Here is a 21,522-nt window from a genome sequence, read left to right as displayed (position 1 = left end):
CACACACACACACACACAAGCACTGGCAAGCCCCTAAGTCCACACAAAATGCTTACTTCTCTGGAGAACCAAGAGGTCATTCTCAGAACTGAGCTTCCCTCATATTCCAGTCTTTAGGCCTTCAAACTGAAAATACATGCCCAGAGGAGCCTCACCTTCTTGCTATCCTCACGGTCTAGGTGCAGAAAGTAGGTAGGGTACATGCCCCGGTCCATCCCCTTCTTGTCCCGAGTGATTCGGCATTTGATGGTGATCCCTTGAGGGGCTGGTCTCAGTGCAAACTCCTCTAGATCCTGGACCTCAATATCCACTGGTGGCTCTGGGGCTGCTGGGCTGGGGGCTGAAGCTGCCTCCTATGGAGAGGGAGAGTAGAAACCTAAATCAAAAGGACACTATGCTTGCGATTGATGGTCTAGGATGAAAGTCTGCGTCCTGATTCAGTGAGGGGAAGGAGAGGATCAGGTCAGCATCCCTGGGATGTGGATGTGGCCATCCTGCTCCAGGGTCGACAGCTATCTTCTAGCCTATCCCTTTCCTCAGTGGTTCCTGAGGTGGAGGTAGGGATAAGGGCAGGTTCTCAGGAGGTCATCCTGCCCAAGGCCAGCTCTTCCCATACCCTAGCCCCTTGACCTTGCTGAAGAGACAGGAAGTACGGCAGAGAAGCAGAAGAACCCAGCTAGATGAGCTTCACATAGACACCAAGCCCAAGGAAAACCGGCACCTTATGGTGTCACATACACGAACTACCTCATGTCTTAGTTTATTGACTCGACATAGCAGAGCTAGGAGGGCAAGGGGGCCACGCTGCCAAAAGGGGTGCATGCCCAGATCAAACTGGCCTGTGACCATGTTTATGATGGATGGTCTTGATGTGAGAGGGCCAAGCCCACTGTGGGTGGCACCATCCTTAGGTAGGTGGGGTCAGGCTGAATAAGAAAGCTAACAGCATGAACTTGGAAGTGAGCCAGCAAGCAATGTTCCTACATAGGTTCTGCTTGAGCTCCCTTGATGATGGACTGTGACCTGACATTGTAAGCCAAGGAACCCTTTCCTCTCCAAGTTGCTTCTGGTCAGTGTTTTATCACAACAGAAAAGAAAACAGAATGCCGCTCACAGGCAGAGCTAACTACTGAGGGACAGCAGCACCCAGAGGGGATGAAGGCCCTCCTCACTCACCCTGATGGACTTTCTGCTAGTGGCAGAACTAGGACGGGTGTTGCTGTTTAGCTGGGAGGAGCTAGAGCTGTTTTCCTCCTCATCCTCTTCCTCATCAAAGCTCATGCTGCTGGAAATGCCTATGGTGAGCAGAGAACAGGCAGGGATGAGCAAACCAACGGGTTTTATAGTGAGGATGCAGGTGATCCCATGTAGATGCACATTCTGCCACCCACTCACCAAATCCAAACACTCACAGGGCCGTCTGCGCATACCCTCACATAGCTGTGACTACTCCCACTCATCCAGACACATACAAGGACACATGAACTGGGGCTCGTCACAATTCTCCTAGGGATACATCCCCGCCACCCAATTTCAGCTCAGCCCCTGCCTTATACCTCTTCCTCACTTGCAGTTACATCATTCCTGTCTCTCACGTCTCAACGCCTAAGCTAAGCTGAACCTGCACAGGAGAGCTCTACTTCTGACTAAAGGCCATGGATGGCAGAGGCCACAGACTCTGCCTCCGTTCCCTGATGCCCTTGCACAGTCTGTGGGTGGGGCTGACTCTGCTTTCCCCAGCTTTGTCCCAGTTGTCCTGCCTGACCCAGAATGCCACTCTAAGTGGCCTTAAAGTTCTTTCCTCATGAAACGGTCTTTTGGTAGGTTCCTTATAATGGGTGTGGACCTGCAAGACTATAGCCAGGATTCCCTAGAGTTAGGGCTCATGACAGAGAAACTGGGCAGTGAGTTTACAGGAAAGACCTGCCCTGCTTCCCATCAGACGAGTAGACAGTTTCTTTCAAAGGGCAAAAGGAAAAAGAAATCTCCATGTAAACCTGGCCCGCCTGGCAACTAAAGAGAGGTTAGGCTGCTGGCAGGCTACCCCAGCTCATACTTCTTTCTCTTGACTTGGCCTTATCAGAGGTCCTGGCCCCAAATTTCTCATCTGATTCCAAGAATGCTCCTCCCCCACATCCAGGGAAGGGTGGACCAAACATAAGGAGGCTGTGTTCCTGGAGAAGAGAACCTGGGACTGAGCTTTGGTCCCAGCTGGGCCCCCATGGGGCTCACCCTTCCTCTGCATCGTGGCACGGAGGTCCTGCCCACTGGGCTGTGCGCCCCCGCCGGCTGCTGTCTCCCCCGCATCCTTGTCGTGGTCTGACTGTCCCACAGTCAGGATCTGCACTGGGCCTTGGGCCTCAGACTTGTCTTCTGCCAGAGTTGCTGGCCCGCTGGTGCCTGCAGGCCAGATACTCCTGAGTTACATCCAGAGGGAGAAGGAAGCCTGGATTCTCAGGTGACCGTGAAGGGGAAGGGATGGATGACAGGACCCTCTGTAAAACCTAATGACTGCTGTCATCCTGTTAATAATTGGTAAACTGTAAAAGGGCATTGGCTTCGTTTCCTCCATTCTTCCCCCCAGATAACTGCCAAGGGTTGGTTGGAAATACTCCACATCCTTAAGACAGACAGCAACTATCTACAAAAATCAACTGAACAGTGGAAAGAACAAGACAGAAAACAAGATCAATCCAAACCATAGTTGAAGGCAGCAGTCTTTCCTGGACACAGCCAGTTACACATTGCACATGCTGGTGTTCTCTTTACACACTCTCATGCGTACAGTACGCTCACATACCTCATTAAAAATAGGAGCCCTCCCTCAAAGACTGTAGTTGACACATAGTCACCTTCCCAAGCACATGTTCTCCCAATCCCATGTGCCCTGTCATCATCTTACAGAGCCTGGCTTCTTTACATTGCCTGCCCAAGGGGCCACAGCTTTAGTAGCAGAAACAAGACCTGGCCCATAGGTGGCAGCCTCTCTGCCTGGCTGAGCTTTGCTGAATGTTATAGCCAGCACCCGAAGCCCAGGAATCCTGATACCCCACTGTCTAACTATGACACAGTAGCCTAGAAATCAATGGCTATGAACAAGGACTGAAGAAACAGTAGCCAGGAAACAGGACTCAGGGAAGTGGACACCGTCACTGTCATTGATCTCTGGGAATCTGTTAGACTGAGGAGCAGAGGGAACATACTGGTCGGTGGGTCTGAGAGTCCTGGGGACAGGAGAGGAAGCTGGGAGAAGAGCTGTCAGCAAATGCTGGGAAGCAGAGAGCTTCTGCCAAAGAGAGCCTCTGGGATGGAGACTAGCTGGATGGAGCTCAGGCTGGGGTAGGCTGAGAGGAAAAAGGGGGGGGGTCCTGAGCCATAGCTCAGCTATACTTCACTTCCTGGCAGTTTAGTGAGGACTTCCACACCCACAAAGTAGCCAAGGTACTCATGAACTAGACAAGGCCCACTGATGGGCACCCTGGGGTCACAGTCAATAGGATTGCTTATACTATACCACCTTGAAGTCAGGGGGATAAACTCTGCCCCCTATGGGCCCCCCACCTCCCGTGAGGTCAAGCCTCTGGGAGGTGTGAGGAGAAGTCAGGCTAACTAACCTTTATGCTTTCCCTTCTTCTCCTTCCTAGGGGCCCCACCCTGGCCCCCGGATGCAGCTGCTCCCTTGGTTTTCTTGGCTGAGGCTGGTGCTGGTGGGTGGGTGGCTCCCAGCTGTACATTGGCAAGCGAATCGGCCTCCTGAACTGCTCAGGAGAGAACCCAAGAAAGAAAAGAATGGGTGTTGGGTGAGATCAGAGCTCCCACTTGACCACAGTTCCCACCGCTCCCCTCGTGTGGCTCTTCACCCACAGTATCAACCTGGCCATCTCAACCAGACAACGATCAAGGGCAGGCCCTCTGTCCACGATATTGAAGTTGACAGCTAGGAACCAAAGCTCTGGGTCCACCAACTGTTCTGAGCCTGGGTATGTACAGTGTGTGTGCGTGCATGTGCGTGTGTGCGTGTGTGCGTGTGTGTGTGTGTGTGTGTGTGGTGTGGTGAGGATGTGCCATGGAGGATGGGAAGGAAACAAAGCCTATGTCTTCTGAAAGAGACTGCAGCCAAGACAGGCACTCCAGAAAGGCTGCTGAAGCCTTGGGTGCTAAGCTCATGGGATCCATTGTGAGGGAGGGAGGGCTCTGTAAAACAGAGAGCTGGGTACACCAACAGGAAAATATAGGAAAAGCACAGCTGGTGCCCTCCATGTTCTCCACAGTAACACCCCAATCTGCTCAAAATCTATGAACAGTTTCTGAAAGCTCATAAGACCAGCAGCCTCCCTCCTGGTAGGCTTCCCCATTTCCTCGCTCAACCTCACCACACTCTGCCACCCAGCATGCATCCAGCTGCACCAGGCTGACCTAGTCCCCTGTATGAACCACACTCCTTCCATGTTATGGGGTCCTCGCCTGCACTGTCCTTCCCATCTGACTGATTCTTACTTCAGATTTCCTGGGACTCCAGCGGCAGCCAGGACCCTACTCTCCTCACATGGCCTGTTTATAACTGTAACTACCTGTGGACATTCTCTCCCACCTAGACCAGAAGCTCCATGGGAACGGAGACCACACCTGAATGCTCACTCAGCACCCACAGCCACAGGAGATTCATGGTTGTGTATCCAACAGGTCAAACATCTCTGGAGAGTATCAGTTCTGATGTCAGACCCTTCCTTACCTCTTCTGGGAGTGAGCCCCTGCATTAACACCAAGAGCCAGCAGAGGGCAGCAAAAACCATCTCTCTCCTGTCTCCTGCCCTCTCTCTTTTTCTCTCTCACACAAACCTAGTGACACCAAACCTAAGGAGGAGAAAATCCTGGACACCCAGGTGCAAAAGAACCACACCTGGGTAGATGAATTTCCATAGATTAGGCTCTGCTGAAAACTGTTAGTGTACGTGTACGTGTAAGTGAAGGAGTCCTCAGCTGGAAACATCGACCTACAGGTCAGAAGCTAAACATTCTGAGTATGCAAGAGCTCAGAGAGGAAGGACGCAGGTGTCCCAGGAGCTCCTGGGCAATTTAATGCAGGAAGACTTATGTAAGGCAGGAGGGGAAAGACTCTCAGGAGAGAATGCTGGTGGGTGCAGGATCTCAGGAACACACGTCAGGTCAGGTACCTGGACTTTGGAGCTCCCTGATCTATCACTGTAAACGCCTGGCTCAGGAGGTGGCAATCTGAACATAAACAGGATTCCAAGGCTAAGGATGTTTTTCTGCCAACCTCACTCAGTCAAAACCAGGTACAACATTTGCCTGGACAAACCCTACGAGATGAGTCCTTAAGCCCCACCCAGTCCCTTAGCATCCCAGGTTCCCAGGGTATGGTGCCCCATTAAGGGGATTCCTTAAGCTGGCTGGCTGTGAGGCAGAGACAGAGTGTGTGTACCTTGGTAGCTGGTGCTGCCACTGCTGCTGAGGTAGGACTCCACCAGGGGGGCTTGCTCCTCTGACTGCCGGGCACGCCGGCTCCGGGGCCGCCCATCAGCATTGGCCTGTACCATCAAGGGTTCTTGGCGCTTCTTCTTCTGCTTCTGCTCCAATAGGGCCCGCTACAGAGGCACAGGGTAGGCACACAGGTGGACTGGCCCACTACCTCCTCTAGGAGGAAGGGATTCCCACAGTAGGGCCAAAAGGAGCACCCTGATCACAAGGCTGGGTTCCAGGAGTTGTATTAGGGTCTCTAGCCCTGTCTGGGTCAGGACTCATGTCATTAGCATCTTCAGACTAGCTGTCAGCCTGGGAGAAGAGGCAAGGACTGGGTGGGGTTAATATAACACAGACCAGGTAAAGGAGAGGAGGGTTCACTCTCTACCCCATCGGACAGGGTCATCCAAGGGAGAGGGACTCACTGCTCCTCACATCCCAGCTGCGATTCTGCCTTCCCATCAGCCCCAGCCTCACTTACCTGCCGGTCGAGCTTCTGCTGCCTCAGGTTGCTGCCCTCATCATCTAGGACACTGTAGAGGGATAAAAAAGCATTCAGGGCTGCCCAGTAAGGCTCCAGGAGGTAGTCCAGAACCCAGCCCCATCTTTCAAACTCTTATCATGGTTCCCAGTGAATTCATGTGGTAAAGGGAGAAAAATGGAGGTGGTCATATCTAGGAACGGTCATATCTAGGAGCTAATTCAAGACAAGAAGGGATGGGTGTCAGTCAGTGGTAGATAGAGCACTTGTCTAGCATGCAGAAGGCCCTGGGCTGATTCCCTGGCACAAATAAAACAAAGCCTTCAAGACTGGGTGTGGTGCATCATTTCTATATTCCCAGCCCCAGGGAGACGGAAACAGAAGCACAGGAGTTCAAGGTCAGGCTGGACTGCATGAGACCCTGTCTTAAAACAAAACATCAAAACTAAAAACAAAACAAAACAGAAAACAAAGAGCCAAGCCATCTTTTTGCCCTATTAGAAGCTTCTCCTCCTCCATGATCCTGAAAACTTCTGAGCTAGCCTGGGCCTGGGTAAGAACAGGATGAAACCCTTTCAGATTCCTGAGCATGGCCAGGCCTAACTGACAACCCGAAGAGCTTAAGCTGGGGCATCAGTCACTACTAGCCAATCCCAAGAAGGCTGGCCTTCATGCCAGGACTCGTCTCTGCCAGTTCACTACCTTCATCTCATTGGATTCTTCTGCCTTTCCATCCTTTTTGGAAAAAGCTGGGTCCTCTGGGGCAAACCATTCCCCCATCCTAAATTCCTGGCACCCAGGCAAAGATAGGGGAGGTACTGAAGCAGCCTCTGCTTCCCTAAAGAGGACATAGCATCCTCATTTGGAGAGGCTAAAATGCTATCCAGTTTCCCCAGGACAAGGCCAGGGCTAGGTAAGAATAACTTCAGGGCCCAGCAGGTGGCTATTAGCCCTTGCCTGACCACTGGCAGGTACAGCAGAGGTGGTACCAAGGGCATCAGATCCTTGAGTCCCACCAGTCTTAGGTCAGGCAGCCTCTTTTCACGCAGGCTGTCCCTGCCTCTTAAAGAAGGCAGAATGTGTAACAGGGAACTGGCAGTTTAAGTCGCTTAGCTTTCTTGCTAGATCAAGACACTTCAAGCCCAAATTCTAGGCAACACCAACTCAGGATGTTGCTGGGAGTGGCCGTGGAACCTGAGGCACAGAGTTCCAGAAGCCCCAGGCTGCTTCTCACAGTTCTATGCTGGAGACAGCTGAACCAGACCCAGCAGGCAGGGACATGCTCAAGTGGGCATGAGTGCACAGGGTTTGAGGGGGCTGTAAGGAAGTATATGGATGGCTTCCATGTATGTGCACAAGAGTGTACAGAACACCAGTGTTCAGCCGGATGGTGGTGGCGCACACCTTTCATCCCAGCACTTGGGAGGCAGAGGCAGGCAGACTTCTGAGTTTGAGGCCAGCCTGGTCTACAGAGTGAGTTCCAGGACAGAGAAACCCTGTCTCGAAAAACCAAAAAAAGTAGGCCCGATTGTGTAAAGGTGAGTTCGGTATGTATGTGGATGGTTTAAATATCCTTGGCCCGGGAAATGTCACTACTAGGAGGTGTGGCCTTGTTAGAGAAAGTGTATCACTGTGGAGGTGGGCTTTGAGACCTTCCTCCTAGCTGCCTGCAAGACAGTCTTCTCCTCATTGCCTTCTGAACAAGATGTAGAACTCTCAGCTGCTCAAGTGCCACGCCTGCCTGGACGCTGCCATGTTTCCTGCCTTGATGACAATGAACTGAACCTCTGAACCTGTAAGCCAGACACAGTTAAATGTTGTCCTTTATAAGAGTGGCCTTGGTCATGGCGTCTCTTAGCAGCAATGGAAACCCTAACTAAGACAGACTGAAAAAGACAAGGTCAAAATCATGCAAAACTGCCGGGTGGTGGTGGCACACGCCTTTAATCCCAGTACTTGGGAGGCAGAGGCAGGCGGATTTCTGAGTTTGAGGCCAGCCTAATCTACAGAGTGAGTTTCAGGATAGCCAGGGCTACACAGAGAAACCCTGTCTCGAAAAACCAAAAAAAAAAAAAAAAATCATGCAAAACTGAGATGAAGCCCCGCGTGCCTTCTGACAGCTGAACTGATATGTCCCTTAAACTACTTGTGGAGCTGGTTACCCGTTGCTACTTGCCTTCCTAGTCACCCAGGACTACTGTGCACCATTTTACCTGATGGCTCTCCCAAATACTTGACACCTGGGTAGAAGGCCTTCTCTTGGCACCCCTGGTTTGATCTGAGGAGCCACAACTGTGATGTAGGACTGTGTACAAAATGGCCTCATTTACCGAAACTCTCAGCTGCCAGGAGACAGAAGAGAACAGCTCAAAGACAAGCCTCTAAGCTTCAGTCTTCCCAAGAGCGTGGCTGGATCCGGTGCTCCCAGATGCATTACCAGGACCCAAGCCTTCAGCAAGCTGCCTAAAACTTTGTTGTGGCTGAACTTGCTATGGAAGGCACACTGACCCTGTGTTGTAGAACCTCTAGAGATGGGTCTCTAGAAAGAGCAGAAATGCCAGAAAAATCAAGACACCAAGGGCCTCGAAAGACCTGGGAGGCCACAGCTTCCCACCACTCTACTACTTACATCAGTGACACAAGGATAGAGCCCTCCCGGCAACTGATGCCCAAGCCTCCCTGACCGCCAAGGTCCACAGCGGCGCACACTGTCTCTAGAATACTCGTGAGAAATGCTCACTCTATCCAGCGACCCCCTTTTGACAGGAGCTGATCCAGAGATGCTCTGGTTGGGCCTGGCAGCCTCTGATCCTGGCATCTGTGTGCTGGTAATCTGGCCTCAGAAGTCCCTGTGTGATCTCTACAGGTCAGTATTCACCTCTGTGCCGGTGCGAGAGGATATTTACCTTTTGCTAGTATCTTACATTCTTTCCAAGCACAGTGCTGGGGTCAGAGGCAGCCACCTGGTATCATTCCAGGTACTTGGTCTTGGCTAAGCATAACAAAGAATATGCCTTCCTCAATGCCAATGACAAAGTTCTAGAGAAATCTAAGAAAAGGACTCCTGAAAGAGAGGCTCCCGGGGCAGCTTGGTAACAAAAGATGTTTCTGGAAGTGGTGATCTCCTGCGCGGTGCCACGCAGGGAGCTGCTTTCCTGCCACAGGAACTGTCACACAAGCTTGGCCTTTCCATACAGTTGTATCTGGGGTCACAGGCTGTTTTCCACGAGCACAGTCCTTCCTTTCCCACTGTCTCCACATTCCCTGGTTGGGAAGAGGGACACCGAGCCACAGGTTTTAGAACCATTGGCTAGCAGCTAAGATACAGGTAGTGGTAAACAAGCTTGTCTCCATCTTGGGCCATCTTATATTAAAGACAAGCTAGATTCATCCCTGTTTCTGACGAAGTCTGTTTCTCAAGGACTGGGCTATCCCCCACCAGTAACCTTAACTACAAACGCCTTTGTTTCAGAGGTTGTTATAACCACCTCATTATTACCACCATGCCACCATGCCTTTGTTACAGAAGGTTGTTATGGCCACCTGCTTATGCTTACGTCTTGCCTCTGTGATTTCCCCCACTGATTTGCCCACCGAATCCCCCATTTGGAAACTCCCTACTCCCGAGCTCTAAAAACCTTAGCTTCTCTCCATCCAATGCCGATCCCTTGAACCCTGCCTTAAGGAGAGCCAGCCTGTGTACACGAATAAAGCTTGCTTTAACTAATTCGGCCACGGTTTGGGTTGGTGGTCCTTCTCCTTGAATCTGTAAACAGGAACTTAACTGTGGCTTTCAGAGAAAGGTGACACAAGGGAACAACAGTGTCTGAGAGACTCTAGAAGTCACTATACAGAAGGGCCCAAAGAGCCACCCACCACTTCACTGGAGTCAGGTATGTTCAAAAGGAATGGCCCGTGGCGGTGGTGTGACTGTGAGGAATGGCCCCCTCTAGGGCCAGCAAAATGCTTGGAGGAGGTCCTATAAGAACCCATCCACTTAACGCAGAGAAAGCCAGATTTCTAGGAGAGCTGTGTGGATACTGGGAAGATCACAATGGCAGGGCAGTGCCAAGCTTGTACTGGAAGGGTATTCTAATAAGGACCAAGCATCTGGGTACAGACAAGCTCCCTGGTGAATAACAAAAGAATCCCTAGCACAGCAGTGAGTACTGGGGAACAGTGACAAGAACGACAGTTGTCTCAAGGGGGAGCAGAACCCAAAGCTCCCTCCCTGCCCCCACCCACCTAGCCCTGCCTCTTCGGCTCCACTGTGGCACCATTCCTGGGGTTTGTCTTTCTCACAACACCTCCCAGGCCTGCCTCTCTGATGGGCACCATTCTAGGCTGCACTAAATGATAACCATTCAAGGAGACATTAATGGCTTTTTAATGACGCTGGTTCCAATTATGGAATCACTGCCAAGCCCAGGCTGCCAGCTGCAGCCCCGCCAGGAGGCTCAGATGGAGACAGGACACTGATGGATGGGTCTCCCAGCTGACCCTGGCGGCTCCTTCATTATGGTCACCTCCTACTGGCAGCCAGACCTAGAAGGCCAAAGAATGTTCCAGTCATGGCTCCAGTCAGAATCCCCCCAGTCTGGCTGTTCTACCCAGGATCAAAAAGGCGGCAACTTCAACTCCCATAAAGTCAAGCTATCTACAGCTACTTACACCTCTGGAGGGATCAGTCTAGGGACTTCTACTGTGGGCTGGGAAAGCCCAGTATGACCACTATTATTAGGAAACCTGTTTCCATCCTTCTCTACATTTTGTATTCCACTTTGTAACCTCCAGCTAATCCACTGTTACTATCAGAGGCACAGGCCCTCAGGCCCTGGCCCAGGGGACAGAGAGACAAGACCCAGCCATCTGTATCCAAGCCCACTTTACAACCTGTAAACCCTTTTTATCTACATCATTCCTCCCCTCAGTCACAGCAGAAGCTGCTCTCAACCTAGGAACCCGAGCAATGGGCTATAAGGACAAGCAACTCAGAGTATGAGGCGGCAAGTCTGTATCAAATGCCAGAATGAGGGAAGTCCATATCCGTGGCTCCCACTGCTTAGCAGCTGCTTGGCTCATGGTTGGAAATGGGGGCACTTCCATAAATGGAGGGGAGCTCTCACCTCTGAGGATGAACCATCATCAGCCTCCTTTCTGGCCAGGGGTTCCCAAACACTAGGTAAATTAAAGCTGCTAGTGGCCATGGCGTTGGCTTGGTAATTCAGAACTAAGGAGGACATGCTCCAGAAACAATTTTGTTCTTTTTAAGCAAGTACCATGGGGTTCTCTAATAATCATCCATGCAAATGACTTTCTGTAACCACAGCTGGTAATCGTTAAAGAATAAAAATCTGTAGTTTCCAGAAGGAATTGCTTTGAGATTGTCAAAATGAGGCACCCGAGACTAAACCTGGCAGCAGAACTGAAGGTGTTTGTGGGGGAACAGGGGGCTAACAAGATCCAAAAGGTCAGGAAACCCAAAGTGTTGCTTAGACTCAACCCAAGGAAGAGCTTTTCATTCACAACTGGTTGATGAAAGATGTTTGGCAGGAATACATACATACATACATACATACACACACACATACATACATAATAGAAAAAAAGAAATTGTGAGGGCTTGTGAGGGCCTGTGAGGGCCATACAGCCTGAGATTCTCTCGGGCTGGAGCTGTACCTTTCAGGGGTTCAGGAGGCCTCACTGTGATGGGACAGGGAGTCCAGGAATCCCTAAAAGTTGTCTGAAGTTTGACAGCACTTTGACCTATAGAGGTAGCATTTTCTCCGCTGAGTAGTGCTGGAGGCTCGGCTAGGCATCACATGAGGTTCCTGCTCCCAAGGAATTCATGATCTGGTGAAGGAAACCCTGAGTGCCGCAGGCAAGAACACTGAAGATGGGTCTCAAGGGAAGGCTCTGCATTTAAAAGTGCTTACTGCTCTGGCAGAAAACCTGAGTTCAGTTCCCAGCACCCACATAACAAATTTACAACTGCCTGTAACTCCAGTTCCATGGGCTCTCATGCCCTCTACTGGCTCCCATGGGCTCCTGAATTCACGTGGTACACATAAACTTACACAGGCATATACACACACATACACACACACACACAACCACCAACTGCACAAGCCTACATGCCTGAAGCTACAGTCCTTCCTTGGAACTCCACCCACCTACAACTTATAAAAAGCTGCAGAGTCATACATTACAGGCATCTAATACTCTTCAAGAATACATGTAATGAGAGATGGGAAAAAATGACTCTAGTTGTTGATCTTTATAAATGGAATGGCTCCCTTTTAAGTCAGAATGTGAGCTTAATCCATGATCATTAGAAACTGAGCCAAAATTACCCCTAAGAAGATTAGCACCAACTATCACTGCTTTGAGGAAAATGAGCTGAGCCCAGGGAATGCAGGATGCAACTGAAAGAGAGAGAGGAAGAGAGAGAGAGAGAGAGACCCTTTCAGACAAACTAACAAGTCAGTCTCTCTCCCCCAGTCCAGTCTGATTTGCTGTGGCGTCAGGGAAACCTCATGCTAGTCAAAGCACGTGTACACATGCTGCCCCCTGCCCAGCTGCCAAGAAATATGCTTTGTCTTCTGTCCTAATTTTCTGCCGCCAGGCCAGACAGACCTGTGGCTTTGCCTGCAATCAACAGCCTAGTAATGCCAAGGGCCATTTGAATTGCCTCTCAGCACAGGTCTTCCCTAGTAGGAAGTCTATTCCTAAACCCAGTGCTTTTCCAGGCTCTGTACATGCCCAGAATGACAGAACAGGGCAGAGGAGGAGCCTTCTGATGACAGCCCACCCCCAGCTGAATCCCCACTCTCCCTACCGTACAGAGCCAGAAGGCAGGTGACAGGAATGGAGAAAGGAAGCTGGGTGGGCCACAGGGTGCCAAGCTTTCAGGGCTAGGCTTCCAGGGTGGCAGGATTCTGTGCTCTCAGCTGAGTGTGGGAGGGAGAATGGGGGTGGTGGTTAGGCTTGGGCTGGGTTGAGTGCCAATCACCCATTTCAGGATACCAATGCCCTGGGCACTTGCAACCGATTTCTCCAAGATAATCCTACCTCCTAGAGGTCTCTTTTCCCAGCAGCAGACTAAACCCTCCTTAGCTTGAGGTAGACTTTTTTTTTTCTCTGCAAGCTTTGCAAGTTGCTTTAGTCCTTGGGTCCCTAGTAGAATCAGGGGACCCAAACATAACCAGCCAGGCCTTCCATTTTGCAAAACCCAAGCACAGCATTATTGCCCCAGTCACAGTGGTGTGGCCTGTGGCTGGCCACTACCCAACAACGGATCCCCTTGAAGGTACTTTCACAGCAATGTTGTCTGTTCAGTCCATAGACACTACTGCCTTCCATCTCTGCTGGCAGACAAATGGTCAGAGATACTCTGTAGGGCTGGCTACACATGAATCAAGAAAATACCAGAATGGCTCTAACACTTTCTGCACCCCCATCCTGGATATATGTCAAGGGCACATAGTCTTCTGAGTTAGTACAACCCAGGCCCCAGTTCCCAATTCGAGTTTTCTCCCTTATCCATGTGAGACTGAGGTGTGGGCTCACATATCTGCAGGGGCCTGTGTATGACTCTCTGTCTACATGTGTCTGTGTGTGTTGGTGGGAAAGACAGAAAATAACTCAAAAAACCCCCACAGAAGCTGAGCTCAGAGGCAGTAATTATTCTCAAGAAAATTCCTGAATTCTCAGGCCTATGATAGGTGCCTGTTGGTAGAAAGACCCGCTTTTTACAAGCTTCAGGCAGTTCGAGCTGGTTTCTAATTGGGGTTCTATCTGGACCATCTCTTTGGAAGGGCTCTGTCAGAATCACTTTCCTTCAGTGACTGGGTTCAGCTTCCTTGCCTAAGCTCTGTGGGTCCTGAGTGTCTGATTCTGTAACCCAACGAATGTGCACCTGGGTCAGCAATAAAAAGTGGGTCTTAGCAGTCCAGCACCCTTTTTACACACATGCCTCATCAGGAGGCTTGAGAGACAGCCCGGTAGCCCATGGCAACTAGAGAGCCAATGAGTGGCCACGGATATGGCGCTGCTATGGCAATGAGCTCTTTTCCCTGGTAATAGAATTGAGTAGAGTGGATGGAGAAAGGCCTGCACCTGTGTGAGGCTGGAGAACACCCCTCCCCCACCACCCACACGAGAAAATCCGGGACCTCACTTAAGTCTGCCCAACCAAGTATCCAGGAACTGGAGGTGGGTCAGTGCTCTTGAGTGCACGTGAGCAGGTGAAAGCAACTCTCTGTATTGTGAGCTAATCGCCCTAACAAGCAGGTTACTACTGAATCTCTGAAAGGTACTGAGTAGTACTTATGAGTAGGTAATATGGTGTATTCCTATACGGACAAATTTGAATGTATGCACCCGTGCAGCCCCCAAATTAAGGTCTACTGAGATATATGGATCCATGTAAGCTGCCATGTGGCCTGGGTTCTAACCATCTCGGCGAATCCATGCTTTGAGGATGTGAACTGAACAGCAGGGGCATATTTGGCCCAGCGCGCAGATGCTCTGTGTGTGCAAGCGTGAAGATGCAGGGATGTGTGCGCACAAGCTATCCAGACGCATGTCCTGGGTGCTGGGCCTAGGAGGCGGCTGGCTCACAGCAGTTCCTTTCTCCATGTGCCACCCGACTCAACAAGGCTAGAGATCTTTTCAGAACCTTTGGATGTAGAGGAGGGTGGAATAGGGCAGGTGGCTTTGAGGCCCTCAAAGTTGGGATGGAAAAGCCCGGCACCTCCAACCCGCGCTCCCGGTGATGGGAAGGATACGGAGGGAGCAGTGCCCTGCTTCCAGGCCAGATGGCCCCGACCGACGCTGCATCCCGACTCGGGGGTTGGTGGGTGCCCTGGCCGCGCTCTCCCGCCCTGCCCCCCACCGCGCTCAGCATTGGAAGGTGGATCTTAACGTGCCCCGGAGCCGAGGAAGCCGGGTCCGCGTACCTGTAGGGAATCCAGTCGGAATGCGGCTTGGAAGTCATGTCTCCCGGGGGCGGGGCGGCGGCTGCGGCTCCGGTGGCCGGGACCGCTCCGGGCTAGCGCGGGGACCCTGCTCAACTCTCGGGCCGCCCCGGGCCGCATCCTCTCGGGCCCGACCGCTGGGCCCCGCCGAGGCCCTCTCTGCACGCCAGGGCCCCGGCCACGGGCTCCCAGAGCGGATGTCTGCGCGGTGCAGCGCGGAGGGAGAAGCGGCGGGAGTGCGGGGCCGCGGGAGCGCGCGGGCTGGAGCGCGCCGGAGGCGGGAGAGGCAGTCCGCACCGCAGGCGCCGAGTCTTTCGCCCCAGGCTGAGCCCTGCGTGGCAGCCACCGCCCCGCCCCTGGCCCCGCCCCGACGGAGACCCCACCCCGGCCCGTGGATGCAGACTGCGCGGGATGCCCACTCTCTGCCGGAAGGATGCTGTCATCTAGCCCCAGTTTCTTTCTTTCGGCTATCCCTCAATCCTTGACTATCTCAGATTACTCTGGACTCAACTCAGGGAGCCTCTGATCTGAGTACTGACTGAGTCCCTGATTCCTTCCAGCTTCCCATTTCAAACCTTCTGATCTTTAGTTTAGTAAACGTGTTTCCTCTGCCTGGGTCATTCTTTTGGACCTGACACTTCCCATTTATGCCTCCACAACCAAGAGAGGAGTTCTGTTTACTGTTGCACTCCAGGACCTTAGAAAGTTGGAGCATCAGCAAGCACAACAGCTTTGAGAAGCAAATATTTTATCCCTACTTCCCAGAGAATGAAGTCTGAGAAATGCTTGACTGAAGAGCAAGGAGCAAGGAAGTGTTGGAGCTGTAGTTGAACCAGGATCTCTCATCCCTCAAAGCCCTTTTAGAGGGCAGCAAAACCTCAAGAAAGATCCTCTGAACCTTGAGTGCTGATGAGTTCCTGACTGTGCCTAGGATCCACATTTAATAAGAGGCAGGGGAAGGAACGGTATAAGATGCATAATAGGGCTAGTTGGAAGCAGGGAGAGGCCGGGTACCCAGCAATGTAGGAGGCTGAGAGACCAGCCTGAACCTCATGATGGGAATCAGGGAAGGGACTACTGATGAACAAACACAGATGCTATGCACTCCTCAAGTGTACCTTAGGCTCTGCAGCACCAGACAGCCAGAAGAGCCTCCATGGAGAGATACTCCGGCAGGACTGGGAGGAGTGTGGTAACTATCCTCGTGCTTAGGGTGGGTCCTATCTTACTGCCCTGGAGCCAAGCCAGAATCTGCCCCTGGGGCTTATTCCAGCTTCTCAGCCTTGTCTGTTCCATAAACAACAAATACAATAATGATAAATGGACTGCTTGGTCAGCTATCAGGACTTGGGGCTTTGTTGGGTGAGATTTAAATAACTTCATTAATGACTGGCCTACGAACTGCACTAATATTGTTTTTTGTTTTATTTGTTTGTTTTTTCAGAAGAGGAACTGAAGCATAGAGAAAACAAGCACAATGCTCAAGGCTGCATAGGTAGTCCTTGGTGAAGCCAGCATTCACTTAACTAGCTCCTAGGCCTCGTTCTTCACCCTCTGCTTCCCAGTAGTACATGCCTGCCGTATGCATGTGTTCACTCTTAAATCCTCCTCTGTCTAGAGGGAGATCTTAGCTCCCCAAACACTGTTAACTTTGATTATTTATCAACCTCTTAAGGGCTGTTATGGTCACATTGGACCTCCAGAAAAAGAAAATCACCGGAGCGGAGGGTACAGTGCAAAGCTGCTGCCTGGCCCTCAGAGCAGCAGACAGGGCTGGCTTAGCCCTCCCTCATGGGCAGCCTGAGCGCAGCAGCACAGCTCCTCCCCAGAGGCTGCTGTCCTTTAGTCCAGGGACCCGCAAAAACAGTGTGTGAGAGGCGTTGACCCCTGAGCTCCCTGTTGTCCATTCCACCTCTGCCAGAGTTATAATTATTTGCTATCTACCTCTGTAGGATGACAAGTGTCTGCAAGTCTTCCCCATCAAGACTTTGAGGCTGTCTTTTCCCCCTTTCTTTCCAAATCATCTGACACCTTAATGCAATCAGAATTAAGTTGGAAGGTCTCTGGAGCATGAAGTAATTGAATCTATTAAACAGACACTCCTGGCTCTGTCCTAAGGGAGCAAGATCTGGAGGTAGAGTGAGATGCAGAAATGAGACGCTTTCCATGGTTTCTCCTTCTGCCTGGGCTGTGTGTGCATGTGGGATTCAGAAGAGCCAGAAAGACTGCCACTGCATGTATGTGTGTGTGTGTACCTAAGAACATGTATGTACATGAGATGTGGGAGAACCAAGAACCTGTATGCTATGGATTTGTGTACCAGTGCATATTGTGTGTGTGTGATATTCAAGAGAAAGAGGAAATGTGTTGCTACTGCATGACTAAGTATGTACACATGAGAAATAAAAAGCTATTGGAGACTCAGTCAGTACATATGAGAGAAGAAAGAGAGAGAGAGAGAAAGAGAGAGAGAACCAGAGCCTGTGAGCTCCTCTATAGACAAAGCAGATCTGCACAAGAAAGTTGGTGAGATGAGTTTTTTAAAAATGTGTGTCAGGGTAGGATGTGGGTTTATAGTGTTCACACTCAACTCACAACTTGTGCAGGGTTTTCCCACTTGAATGACATCACTAGTTCACCTTTTAAATTAGCCTCAGTGGCTGAATCAAAGGGACACTCTGGAAAGCCATATACAGAATTTTATACTAGGCTTCAGACTAAACATTATAAATTTTTACAGTTGTGTTACATAAGTGACTTTGAAGAAGGTCATAAGCTTTTCAAATTTATCCCCAGGAACAAGGTCATCTCTACTGAAACCCTTCTACACAGCAAGCCCGAGATGCCTTCCTCACCACTGGTCTAAATACTATTAGCATGGGATATTTGCTGGTAATTTAAATTCTTCTTGTTATACTTTAGGCATTTTTTAAAAAGACAAACAAACTGGAGTCAGTATGTAAGGGGGTGTGCCATCTAAGCTTGAGGACCCCAGTGTCAGCTCTCCTCAGCAAGATCAGTTCCCCTAGAAAGGTCTGCACTCTGGCACTTTGTTACCGCCTTGTAGAGTCCTGCATCATCTATGCTTAGTCCAACAGTTTAGGAATGAGGTCACTTCTTTCAATTGTGGAAGCAAAGGGGTATGAATAATAAATGAATATATGCACAGGCTGAGCCCTTCCTCGTGGCTTGGCATTGTGATCTTGCAGTCTGGCAAAAGCAATTCAAGTCAATCAGATGTCTACTAGACATTACCAGGTCTAAGGCTGATGCAGGGTTAGATGACTGTGGCAGGGTAAGAGGTAAGACTGTTCTCAGGGAATTTTCACTCTGGCAGTAGAAATGGGGAGAAATAATGATTATATCAGTAACGAAGTGCTTGCAAGGGGAGACCAGAGGAGGAACAGCCAATGGTATTGGAAGGAGGAAGAGCATAGAGAGATCTATGAATAGAAAAGGGTAATGGTTGGCCTGGGCCTTGAAGAGTGAAAAAGATTTTTTTATAGATAGGTAAGAAAGAAAAGGGAGCGATTAACAGTTACCAAGAGAATATGAATACTAGATATTATATCCACTCCAAACTAGGTGTCATGAGACACAGAGGAGTGCACACAGTATGCTTGAAACCCGGGGTGTTAACCGGGGTGCTGAATGGTCCGGGTGGTAGCAGATGGGCCTGCAAAGTTGGCTAAAGCTAGATTAACTGCTAGTGTGTTTGGGTTTTTATCCTACAGCCAATGGGAAGTTAGTACAGGGCGCTAAGCTGAGAATGAACTGCTTAGGAGTGGCCATTAGCTATAATTAGGGTCAAGACAACCAAAAGGAAACAAGGCTAATAAATATATTGTGCAGAAAACTGCTAGTAGGAAAAGAGAGAAAGTAGGGTGAGGACTAAATGTGTATTACTAGGAACATAGTTCTGCTAGAAATATTAAGTGTCTGTGATGAGCTTAGAATGAGAACTGGTTTGTGAGTGGGGTACCCTTTCAAGCAACCCAGCATGTTCCAGTGCTTTCAAAGCTGTGGTGTAGATGCTAGCATGTCAGTGGTCAGACAGTCCCCCATGCAAGTCCTACTTGAGGAGCCACAAAGAGTGTGAGCTCCATTGTGGAGGATGACAGTGAGGGTAAGCAGGTGTAACACATAGGGAAACAACTATTAGAGAAACAGCCTATTTTCCAAAGCACTGCTGAACACAATAGCTAATAATTACATACGTGCAAGCATAGTGTTGAAGGTTCTAAGCTCTGAAGGCATTTTGAAAAAAAGAGCAAATATAACTAAGCTATGACATCAATGTGTGATAACAGAGAGCCACTGGGCTTGGATCCTACAGGATTGTCGTTCGCTGAGTGTGTCTTCTATGCCAGGCAGTCCTCTGTGCAGTTCATAAAAACAAATCTGGGTGACAGATGAGAAAATGGATTTCTTCTGCTCCAGGTTCTAGTCAAAGATCTGAATTAATAGATCACACATTTTCTGGGGGGCAGGGCAGGGTCCGGGGGCCCATGCCTTTAATCCCAGCATTTGGGAGGCAGAGGCAGGTGGATCTCTGAGTTTGACAGCCTGGTCTACAGAGCCAGTTCCAGGACAGCCAGGGCTACACAGAGAAACCCTACCTCAAAAAAGAAAACCAGGACTTTGAAGAGCCTGGATCTGTGCCCCGGCCAACACTCATCTTGCCACATATAAGAGATGCTTTGAAGAAGGTCTGCGGGGAGTTTAGAAGAAATTTTAGAGAAAACCTTAGGGCCTAGTGACTCCTGATAATTGGAAAGTATGGATTAAGCTATTGCCTTCATCCCAAACCCAATGAGTAAGGCTTTCAGAGACCCACAGTGGAGTTTAATGTGTGGTCATGATGGTCTTGGGGCACCATCCATGACAAATACACAGAGCCAGTAACAACTTGTCTCGTCCCTGATGGCAGGGAGGTTGTGAGGACTCAATATAGGCTTGTGCCCCAGGTTCTCAAGGCAAAGGGACAGGGGTGGTTCCTGTGGATCCTGACCCCTTAGGTGCAGGCCAAGGCATCTCCATTGTAGGAGGTAATGGCAGCAGGGAAGGAGCAAGCCTGAGCTTTCTGGGGCCTGAGAAAGGAACTTGAAAAGGAGCTCCTGGAACATCAGTGATAGCATGGTCTCCAGGATCCCACAACAGCACTCTAAAGAGAGAGAAGGCCAGGAAAAAACACAGGAGCTCCTCAGAGTACAGTCATGGAAGAACCCGACTCCCTCTCCTCCCATCTCCTCCTTCCATCGAGAAACCAGGAGAGGGGTCAGGTAGTTCTTTGTAAGCTCACTCTCCCCCCACAGGACACTGTTCTATGTTAGACTGTACTGGGAAGGAGTTGTTAAAGTCACTGAAGTTTTTTGGGGGGAGAAGGATGCAATTCTATGGTGGAAACCTTCCCTACCATGTACAAGGTCCTAAGCTTAATCCCCAGCATCACATCAAACACAGAGAGATGGCTATTTTTAGTCTAATAGGATAGATGACAGATTAGACAATGTTGGGTTGCCTAAAATGGCCATAAAAGGCCAAAGGTTTAGTCTTAGGACTGAATTTCATCTAATTCTAGGGAGAAAGAGGCTACATGGAATAATGTAAAGAGACCAAAAGAGACAAAAATAAATTGGTTTTATGATGTCTCATGAGTCATGCTCATTCAGTTTCGTTACACATGCCTCCCCTCGTCATCCCCACATCACTTGAGATAACAACTACAGTGACCCTCATTTTACAGATGAAGAAATAAAAGGGTATAAAATTTGCTCAAGGCCATGTACACAACAAACAATGAGAGTTCAAGTTCAAATTTAAGCATCAGAGAGTTCTAGAGCCCATAGACTTAACTATCATCCTCTAGAGAAGAGGTTGAGAGTTTGACTCAGAGTTGTTCCAGAAGTCTAGCCAAATGAAACATGCCTATTGATGAAGAAATGTATTCATTAACATTTGATTTTAGAATAGAAGAAATCAGCAGTGGGGATGAGTGTCTATTGATTGGGATTCAGTTGAATAAATAATTCTGACTTCACCAGGTGGATCACAAAGTATCTCTTATAGGAAGCATTTAAAGACAGAGGAACAGATTAATGTGATGGGACATTGGCAATTAATGAACGATCTCAGTAAAAATGCCCAGTATGAGAAAGGCACAGTCTAGTGCCATTGGCTGTGGCACCTCAGGGACCATCACATCCTCCATTACTTTTGGTTTCTCCTTCCAGAAGTTCCCAGCTTTTGGCACCTGAGACCTAGTGATCCCTGCATAGCAGACAACATCTCAAGTCCCAGGACTGGGGAGATAAACAAACACTGTCTATGCACAATGAATGTATTTGTTTTAAAAAATAAAGCAATTTGAAACCATGTAGGCTGAACCATCCTGAGTTGCTGTGGGCAATGAGATACAACAGTAGGAAGACAGAGCAAGTAGCTCTACTAACACAAGTAGAGTAAGAAGTGTCTACAATTCTTAGTCTGGTTATTCATTCATTGTGTGTGCATTTGTGTGCAGATTTTCGCATATAGAGGCTAGAGGTCAACCTCCAGTTGTTTTACAGGAGTCGTGTATTT

The 21,522-nt window shown here is 49.8% G+C and overlaps 1 protein-coding gene and 1 long non-coding RNA gene across 2 annotated transcripts in view; one reads left to right on the top strand and one right to left on the bottom strand.

Moving 5' to 3' along the window:
- Tub (TUB bipartite transcription factor) overlaps positions 1-15,213 on the bottom strand; it is a 22,761-nt gene extending 7,548 nt beyond the window's left edge. Inside the window, exons 1-7 of the mRNA XM_031384930.1 lie at positions 14,923-15,213; positions 5,963-6,014; positions 5,444-5,606; positions 3,615-3,758; positions 2,233-2,400; positions 1,177-1,295; positions 137-353 (exon numbers count right to left, since the gene is read on the bottom strand). Of these exons, the coding sequence (XP_031240790.1) occupies positions 137-353; positions 1,177-1,295; positions 2,233-2,400; positions 3,615-3,758; positions 5,444-5,606; positions 5,963-6,014; positions 14,923-14,960 (901 nt within the window). The 5' untranslated portion in view covers positions 14,961-15,213. The remainder of the gene's footprint in view (positions 1-136; positions 354-1,176; positions 1,296-2,232; positions 2,401-3,614; positions 3,759-5,443; positions 5,607-5,962; positions 6,015-14,922) is intronic.
- A 1,519-nt stretch (positions 15,214-16,732) lies between these two features.
- LOC116102768 lies at positions 16,733-21,319 on the top strand. The gene is made up of 3 exons (XR_004123271.1): positions 16,733-17,074; positions 17,737-17,832; positions 21,174-21,319. It is a non-coding gene; the product is annotated as an uncharacterized LOC116102768 (long non-coding RNA).
- Positions 21,320-21,522: the final 203 nt, after the last annotated feature.

This window comes from Mastomys coucha, unplaced genomic scaffold (assembly GCF_008632895.1).
Source record: "Mastomys coucha isolate ucsf_1 unplaced genomic scaffold, UCSF_Mcou_1 pScaffold21, whole genome shotgun sequence".
In the NCBI taxonomy this organism is placed as follows: domain Eukaryota; kingdom Metazoa; phylum Chordata; class Mammalia; order Rodentia; family Muridae; genus Mastomys; species Mastomys coucha.
Note: the sequence above shows the minus strand (reverse complement) of the source record. Positions and strands in the feature narration are given on the sequence as shown.